We start from the raw sequence: 9,734 nt of genomic DNA, 5'->3' as shown, positions 1-9,734 counted from the left end.
TAACCACTGAACCATCTCTCCAGCCTTCTCCAACCATTAAACTTTTTCTAAGTTTAAAGTTTGGCTTTTTCTTGTAAAGCCTGTAAAAGTAGGATTGTTGGGTTAAAGAAACTATAAATTTGTAATTTTGCTAAGTATTGTCAAATTCTTTCTCTCTCTCAACATAACCCAGCTATGGAGACTGGCAACCTTTATCAGTGCATATTGTGAAGCTTACAGACTTTTGTCAATATGACAAAGAATTGTATGTTAGTGTAGTCATTGTGAAGTTATAAGTCAAGCATCTTTTCATATATTTGAAGGTCATTTGTTTTTGCATATATGTGTGTGTTTGTGTGATCTATTCATGCTCTCATTTATTTTTCTCTTGGATTAGTTCTTGTTCATTTCATTTCTTAGTAGTTCTTTATATATTTGATAGAGAACTATGTTCCTTTTACACGAGTGGGAAACTTTTTCCAAGTTGTCATTAATGTTTCTGTCTCTGTCTCTGCATGTATTTGTGTGTATTGAGCACTGAATCTGGGGCCTTCCACATACTAGGACAGCATCTGCCACTGAACTACATCCCCAACTTCATTTTTCTTTTGATTTTACCTCTGGAAGTGGTATTAGTGGTTGGTGTGTGTGTGTGTGTGTGTGTGTCTGTCTGTCTGTTTTGTCATCCAGAAGTTCATTTTATTAATGATTTGTCACTGTGTAGACGTCAGTAGGAACATGGCTCTTTTCTAAGAATCTGGTCACTGAGCTTTGCTGCCAGGAGGCCGTCAGAGTTCCTAATGTGGCCCATTCTTAGTGAAATTTTGTTCATATTAAACTTCTCGTCTATGAATTCTTCATATAGATACATAAATGTATGCAATTTTACACTAATTGTTCTCACTTTGCAGTTCATCACGTGTATTCTTGTGGTACTGTTGGTTTCTTTCCTAATTTGGTTCTGTTTATTCATTTAGTCTATGGACTTGCCGACAGCAGAGGCCTCTCTTTGCCTCAGACAGACATCGGTTTCCACTACAGTGTCCAACAGAGCACTGGGCAGGTACATGGGTTCAGTAAGAACTCAGTAGAGGGGCTGGGGCAATGGTTCAGTGAGTGCACTGCTTCCCACGCAAGCACACACACCAGAATTTGGATCCCCGGCACTGATGTAAATGCTGAGTGGGCCTGGTGGCCTTCCGGTAATCCCAGCATTCGGCAGGGGATCCTCAGAGCAAGCTGAATTGGTGAGCTCTGGGTTGAAGTGAGAGACACCAGTTCAATATACACAGTGGAGAGTGATTGAGAAAGGCATTTGATGTCAGTCTCTGATCTTCATGTGCACGTGCATGGCCCCACACTTGCCAACATGCACACACTCATGAACAGCATACATACATACACATGCAAAATCCAATAATGAGTGGCCCCTTGTCCTAGTGAGCCTATGGAGGAATTTCAAATGTCACAATCTCCCTTTCCTTTACAGCCCAGAAGGCCATTCTGAAACAAATCTCAAGTTATGCCACTTTTGTGGGTCCAGGCCATAGAACAGCTGGAGATGGAGTAACAAAGGTTGATCGATTCCCAAGCTTTCCTTTACTCCTTTTAAGACCCCTAAGAACATGCCCCTCCTTCGAGAGATGGAGAAATGACCCGCCAGCAACATCCCTCATTGGCCTTTTCTGTTCTAAGCTCAGAGTTCGAAGGAAGAGAAACAGAAACAAGCCAGGAATTCAAGCAGCTACTGGTTTTAATAGGGATGAGGAATCAGGGAAGGGGTTGGGTGGAAAGGTGGTGAACAACGAATCTCCTGTCTCTGCCGTGGCAGAGTCAATGTGTAGAGAGGAGAGAAAACCTGAACGCGCCTTTCTCTGGCATGGGAACAGCAGGGAGGTGCTTGGAGAGGAGGAGAGTGTGAATTCTGAATTCTACCTCTTGCTATAGGGAATCAAAAAGGAGACAAAGGACACAGAAAGAGGCATTAACTTTCAATGCCTGCACAGGTTGAACAATACTGCACTTGTGTGTTTATGTACAGAGGAGAGCAGGCACTGGGTTGGCAGCAAGCAAAGATCAGAGGCGTACAATGGAACAGCCTGTGAAAATGGACCCAGTCCTTGAAACCCAAGGGCACGCTCTCAGTCTCCCTCACCCCCTACTCTGAACTTCTGTCTTGCTGTGCTGCCCTCCCATCAGACCTCTGTTGCTATTTCTTTCGCCCAATCTGCGCCATCAGGTGAGCGTTGGCAGCTGCCTTGGCTCTCAAATTCTTGGCCTTTGCGATGTTGAAGAGGATGTTCATGATGTTGGTGGGAACGTCAAGGGACAGAGTGAACTTGGTTCGCCGGTCACTTTTGGTCTTGTCTGGGTACAGCTTGCCCTTGGGTTCTGTTTGGGAGGAGTATTTGTATTTCATGCTTCCAGACCCACTCCCACCCCCAGACCCAGAGAAAGTCCTTTTGTTCTTGTCTTGCTTTTCTTCCTCCTCCTTTCCCTCTCCAGAAGATGGGTCTTGACTGGGCAGGTAGTGGAAGTTCCTCTTGCTCAGGAAGGGCACATCCTCCAGCCTGTTGTTCTTGACCTCAGATAAGGCCATATTGAGGCAACTGAAGATGGGTCCAGCTTTGTAGAACTGATGGGAAAGGCTAGTTGGCGGACCCCCAAGGAGCAGCAGCAGAAGCAGTAGGAAATAAGCTGGCATCAGCATCTCTCCCTGTAGGAGAAGAGAGCGGTGTGGGAACAGGTGTGATAGGGGCTTTGCACTGAGGACATGGAGTAAGGTCCAACAGGGCACTGCTAACGCTCTTCTGAGAGGGTTCTCAAAGCTGGTCCCAGACCAGCAACATAAGCATCACCTGCGAATTTTTAGAACTGCAATTTTTAGGTCTTTCCCTAGAGCTAGCAAATCAAAGCAGAGCCCAGAAATCTCTGTTTTAACACGTCTTTCTGATATGTTTGAATATGCGATATCTCCTGTAGGCTTTGGGATCTGAATACTTAGTCTTTAAATGGTGTTACTATTTGGGAAAGTTCTGAAAATTTAGGAGTTGGAGGAATTAGGTCACTAGGGGGGAATCCCCGGGGGCAAATCATCCCTGGTTGCTAACCGTCTTGCTGTTTAATCCTCTCCATCACGATGTGAACTGTTCTGCTCTGACCCACCCTGCCACCATGGACTGAAACTTTAGAAACTGTGAGCTGAAACAAACCCTTTTTTCCTTAAGTCGTCACTGTCAGGCATTTGGGTCACAGCAGTGCAGAAATAATACACCTTCAGGTAGTGCTGATTATCTCTATAAATTCATTGCCAGACTTGATATGTATGTTTTGTTTAATTGGCTTTTTCAGATAGCCCCTGGCTCTAAAATGAGTAACAAATATGTTAAGTAAGCATTTGTCAGCCTACCTGGTTTGGGTTTATAAGTGGGATTTAATTCCTTCACCATTAGCAAGGTGGGCCAAATATGTTCTTGTTGCTTAGCAGCTGTGGTACAGTGTCAGTATACGTATGTATATAGTCAGATCCTTAAGACTGGCCCCCTGCTAAGCTATCCTCGTTTTTTTAGAACAGTCAGGTTTGTAACTTGGTTTTGTTTTAGACTTGAAGGCATGTTTGACCTGTGACCCACTGAGGACAGCAATGAAAGTGGTCCAAAATAAAACTGTAAACTTACTTAAGACATTAGGAGACATTTGGGTGTGATTTTTGCTGTAACTTGATGACAGTATTGTATTGCAGTATCAAGGAATTGGACATGCCTGCTGGAGTTTATGAGACCAAAGTCAGTTTGATTCCTGTGAGATCAAATACTTCCTAGGGAGCTCCTAAATTCTCTAGTCATGGGACCTCAATCTTCATATATACTTGTGTGCCTGGCTGCCAATCAGAGTAAGTGAAGGAGATGGCCTGGAACCCATGCAGGGATGTTTCTTTCTGAAGACAGGCTCTTCCTGGAAAGGCCTATGCTTTCTTCAGATAACTGTTAAATGGTGTTTCTAAATGCTGCATGGACTGTGCGATTGTTGAGGGTAAGAAGGAGATGCTGAGAGTTAAGAGCGGTTTAGAGTCTAGAGGGATCATCTAGACTGGATGTGAAAGAGCAAAACAACCCCTAAGCATTAGTGAGTGACACACATGGTCACGAAAACATCTAGATCAATGGCCCTTCTGTAACTCACACTGCCCAGGCCTTAAGCCACCCCGTGTAGTTGCTGGTCCACTGATCAACAGCATCACAGAAGACTTTAAATTTTCTTTTTCAGTGAGAAAGAAGGGCTTGTGCTGAACCATCCACAACTTTGTACCTGCTTTGCTTTGCAAGAGCACACAGTGCCCAAAGCTCCTCAAAATCAGGATCACCTGTGATTGCTGTTCTTTAGAAGAGTTGGAAAGGGACAAGAACTGGCCTCCTATGCACTAGAGCTGAGCCCACTTGCACCCTACTCCCCTTTACCTGGTTCTGGGAACACACATCTAAATCTACCCATATGCGTGTACACATGTGCATGCGTACACACATATACACGTATACAGACCCCTATATAGACATGTACATTCTTTCCAACTCAGAAATAAGGATATGAAGTTAACTTGCATCATCATAGCCCTTCATCAGGCATGAGAGAAAAACCGAGGTGGCAATGTCATGTCTCAGCTAAATCTCTCCTTGAATAGCCACAGCTGCAATTCTGACTACCTTGATGTACTCATATCCAACATGTGTGTCTTCAAGCTGCGTCATCTGAATGGTCTGCACCCTGAGATATAGAGAGTGGGCAATTCTTTTCTTAGAAGAGCTTTCAAAAAATTCAAGAAAAACTGTCTAAGTAAATAAACACAGGGATTCTCACGCACTCAGCAATGAGGCTGGTTGTTTTGTTATCTGAAGTTACAGTGCAGAGTAATGGTAGGAAGTCAGGCAATCAGAGGCCGGGTTCTAATCTCATCTTACCTTGGCCGTGTCCTTTCCCAGAAGAGGAGTGGGAACAGACCCACACACTTCCAAACTTTCATAGGGGGTAAACAGCTCTTACTCTTCAGGCTGGTCCAGAACTCACTGTAGCCTATTGTGGCTTCAGACTCCTGGCAACAATCATACTTCAGACTCCCAAGTTTGGGGATAACAGGTGCAAAGCACCACACTCAGCTCAGAACTGTATTTAACCCCAAAGCTGCTTCTCCAAAGAACCCTGTAAATCTCTGCTTTTTTACTTTCACACATGTTGCATAACCTGTATACTTTCACACACATAGGCACATATGCATCTCTATATAATACACACCTATAAGTCCATCCATACGCATGTACACATGTGCACCTGTACACACATATGCACATACATAGACCCTACAGTCACTGATGTTTCCTACTTCCTTTCTTTTGTAGTAATTGTTTGTTTGTTCCTTTGTTTAGCACACAAGCATTTTTGTTTATTTAAAAATATTTTATTTATTATTTTTATATGTATGAGTGTATTGGCTGTATGTATGTGAATGTTCCTGTGTTGTGCCATACCTGCAAAGGTCAGAAGAGGGTGTCAGATCCCCTGGAACTGGAGTTATGCGTGGTTGTTAGCTGGGTGCTGGGAACCGAACCCAGGACCTCTGCAAGAGTGACCATTTCTCCAGCCCCTCACAAGCATTTTTACCAAACAATACTTTTCTACTACTCTATAACAATGGAATGAACTTTGTTTTAAATAATATGAATATATGCTCAGGTCAGATGTGAGCATGTCACATCTGTAGTAAAGACTACACAATTTGGAGCTAGAGATCGGCTCAGATCCCATCATGTCCTTTGCCTGAATGCCTTGGACAGATTATTTAACCTCTGTGAAGTTCAATTTCCTTATCTGACAAATGAGGCAACAACAATCATCTCATGAAGGTTAAGTGATGAATTAAAGTTAAACTCTCAATGTGTGAAAGCACGTGCTCAATTGCAACTTATTAGATTGGTTCATGTCTGTTTACACATAAATAATCTCTACGTCCTATAAGGAGACAGTATAGTCTATATACAACCCTTTTTAGAAGTACATTTTACACACACACACACACACACACCCGCCCCCACACACACTCCAGATAGTCTGAATCAGTAATCTGATCCTGTGACTAACACCCCTGTTATACATTATCTCTAGTTTTATGAATTCTGACTGCATGACTCCTTCCACCCCAGTACATACAGGCTTGGCTTGCCTTTCTAGTCTACATAAGTAAGTGGTTCTAAGTTAGAGTGCTTCAAAATCCTATGATCCCATGAAAGGATCATTTAAACACATACCATGGACCCCAGTGCTGAGAGCTGCCCAGCTAGTAGGCCTTGAATGGGGCCTGAGAACTTGTACCTGCAGCTGATACTAATGCTGTACATTCGTGGCCCATGCTAGAGAACCTCTGTTCTACGTTCAACTCCTCTCTGTGATCATTAGAATTGCATGCTAGATCTGGGTATGCTCACACACATCTGTAGCACGCAGGAGGCTGATGCAGGAGGATTGCAAATTTGGATCCAGCCTGGACTACCTAGCAAGCTTTCGTCTAAAAAAAATAATAACAACAAAAAGCATGCTGGAGGTTTTGGAGAATAGTTTCAGGGTTGCATCAACTTTCTCTGTGGAACATGGACTTAGTCATTCTTCACGTAGTGTACTTAATAATTATCCAGACCTTCATGTCCTGAGGATCCGGTTAGTTCTGTATAGACAGATGTGACTATATGCTGCCTGATGCTTTGAAGGCATCTTAAAACTTGGGAGCAATTTTCAATGGCTCCTTAATCCTGAAAGAATTTTTTAAAAGAACAATTCAGAAGGTATTAATACTGGTGAGAAAGTTGTGGAAAAACGTCCACTTTTTCCCTTGCTTCGTTCCCTGGCTCCTTTCACACATCACTAATGAGCTCCTGTCTAAATGTTTCAGAGGTGGGTTTTCACCTGTGCAGCCAGAGGCGGGAGTCTGAGGGTCTCTTTGTTCGGACTTCTGGTTCTGATTCTGAAAACAAAAGGCCCCACCCCCCCAAAAAAAAGGGATGGGGAGGGTGAAATGATTTTCATGAAATGAAAGCTGCTTGGACTCCAGGTGAGTGTGAGTTGATAGGAGGCTACTGAGGCACAGCTTCGGAGGGCTCCTCATCCTTCCTACATTGTGGGGCTCACTTTGTTGGGGTTCACTCTGTTTGTGCTCCCTACAACTTACTTTATGCAACTTACTTTAGCATAGGCCCAGGGACCAGCCCTTTCCTTCTTCGTCACCCTCCTGGGGTAGTGCTCAGCCACTTGGATTTCACCTAAGAACTGGGAAGGCAATGCATTTTGTGTTCAAGTCCATCTTGGGACCGACTCCACCTCTGCATATACTGGCTGCTCCCGCAGTGTGAATGAACTTCTGAACTTACAGGCCCAGCACCTTAGAGACTTGGGGCACTATGAACACTGTATTCCTTTAGCATTTCCATTTCTTCTGTGATATTCTAGCCTTCTGCTGTGCAGAGATTTTCCCTGTGGATCATTTGGGCTCTTGAGATCTTGGAAATCAGCTGACAGAGTTGAGTGCCTTATGCTAAATCATATCTCCAATAAACATTTGTTAAATAAACTGACATTCAAATTAGTAGCCAGGCACTTAATGAAATTAATTTTCCTGAAGGCAAGACAGTGTATTTTCAATTCTCTTTCTAGATATATTATCTAGGTGCAAATATATGCTATTATACATTGCAGGAGAAAATCCTTTCTATGGCAGACGCTTTTTTGTTTTGCTCTTAATTTGAAATTGCATATGTGCATATACATGAGACAATCCTACCAAAGTTACTTTCTGCAGTTTTCCCAGGAAAAACGTAACTGTTTCCTCTCTTGCTATGGACTTGCCTCTGAATACATGGAGCCCTGCTGTATGGACTCACCTCTAGGTTCGAGTCCTGCTCCTCTCAGTGACCCAAGCAATTAACCCAGGGCTGGGAGGCAAGGTGGTCATTTTACCTATTTACTTTTTCACGTGTGTGGTGTGTGTGTGTGTGTGTGTGTGTGTGTGTGTGTGTGTGTGAGAGAGAGAGAGAGAGAGAGAGAGAGAGAGAGTTGTAAATGTTGTGTCTTTAAAAATAAGTCATTTTTACTCCTCAAATCCATGTTTCCTGTCTGGGAAGGAACTTAGTCTTCATGGAGAGGAGGCCAAAGATATCTAACCGATACATGAAAGATGCCTGGGAACAAATATCCTGCAAGGTGCTGTGTTCTCATGTACTCCAGGGTGACAATTTCTTTTGTTTGCTGACTCTGGGCTCTAGTGTGGGGAGGGTTGTGGGGTTTTGGATGACAGTGAAATGTCACCCTTAACACTGACGTAAAGTCATGAAGCAAAGAGAACTATCCAGGACTACGAATAGTGGAAAATGTGCTGATCATAGTCTATACTCCCTCAAACATAAGGGTTCTTTGCCGTTTGGGGTATTTTTACCATCAAAGGGGTTGGAAGACAAATTTGCACATCTTTCTGGGATTTTTCTTCTAAGGATTCATTTATATTTCTCAGAGGCTTGCCGAATAAAAGAAACTATTTGTCAGGTCTTGTGTCACACGCCTGTAATCCTGGCACTCAGGGGGTAGAGGTAGGAGGATCAGAGATCAAGATCATTCTTGGCTATATAGGGAGTAGGGAACCAGTCTGGATCTAAGAGGCTGCCTCTAAACCTGAAATAACCAAGCAAGGAGAAAAACAAATAACTAATAAAAATAAAGCCAGGCCACAAAGAAAAGATGTCCTATGCTCCTTAAGAAAGGCTTAATTCTTGACTTGTTAAATTCTTCAGATCCTTTTGCTCTGTGTCCAGTGAAACAGCACAAAGTTTCAAGACTTCCTGGCTACCTGCTGTGGAAACAGCAATTAGTTAGATTTAGGGGGTAAATAGAAATACCTATTTTTTTCTCTGCAGATGCTTGAAATTCACCCAATCTTTCTGGTTATTTTAGCAGTAATTCCAGGAGGGGCTGCTTAAAAAGATATAGTCATTTTTGATAACTGTGACACAGCCAAGCTTAAACTACGTGGCAGTGAGGGACCAGGTCAGACTCACATCTAAGCATCTTCTAAGAAGAGCAAAAAGCATGAGACAGAGAGGCCAGGAGGCCAGAGGCCAGGATTCCAGTTTCCCAACTTCAACAGTGAAGACAGAGCTGAGCCTCCTGGGGTCCAGTGTGTCTGCAAACACTGCCAAGAAACTGAATCGAGAAACAAACCATTGAGAAACCCAGTTTCAGGGGATCCGACTGCTGCTCCTGTCCTCTGCGGGCACTGCATGACATGGGTGCACTTACCTACATGCAGGCAATACACACATACACATAAAATAAAAATAATAAAATATTTTTGAAAATTAAAAAAAATTCATGAAGTCATGGGTGCAGAACTGAGGGAGCCCTTAAACATTTAAAACATTATTATATGAGTAAGCTCTTAAAATATTTTTAACTTCTGTAAGAGTTTGTGTGGAACACTCCCTTAACCTAGACTTAGACCTAGACCTCACCTTGAAAGTAAAAAGTGAAGGTTTTTGCATGAGTAGCTATTCTCTACCCCTGATGGAAAGTCAGTCAGGATAAAATTGTTATAGACAACAAATGGTCGTGGAAGTATCTTATTTATTCCTAGAACTTACTTTTTGCTAGACAGCTATATTTAGGGAGGATATGGAGAACAGAATTTCTCAGGAAACCTGAAAATCAAAGGTAGACATCAAACATCC

The 9,734-nt window shown here is 42.9% G+C and overlaps 1 protein-coding gene across 1 annotated transcript; it reads right to left on the bottom strand.

Moving 5' to 3' along the window:
* Positions 1-2,129: 2,129 nt before the first annotated feature.
* On the bottom strand, positions 2,130-2,689 carry Ucn3 (urocortin 3). The gene has a single exon (XM_008823236.1). The coding sequence runs from the start codon at positions 2,687-2,689 to the stop codon at positions 2,189-2,191; it is 501 nt and encodes a 166-aa protein (XP_008821458.1). The 3' UTR covers positions 2,130-2,188.
* Between the last annotated feature and the right edge of the window lie 7,045 nt (positions 2,690-9,734).

The sequence above is a fragment of the Nannospalax galili genome, unplaced genomic scaffold (assembly GCF_000622305.1).
Source record: "Nannospalax galili isolate Female #2095 unplaced genomic scaffold, S.galili_v1.0 scaffold989, whole genome shotgun sequence".
NCBI classification, from domain to species: Eukaryota; Metazoa; Chordata; class Mammalia; order Rodentia; family Spalacidae; genus Nannospalax; species Nannospalax galili.
The sequence above is the reverse complement of the archived record's forward strand: the minus strand, read 5'-3'. Positions and strand labels throughout refer to the sequence as shown.

Bases quoted from the DNA above. Each gene is read 5' to 3' on its own strand.
- Ucn3 (XM_008823236.1), bottom strand. From the start codon at position 2,689: ATGCTGATGCCAGCTTATTTCCTACTGCTTCTGCTGCTGCTCCTTGGG.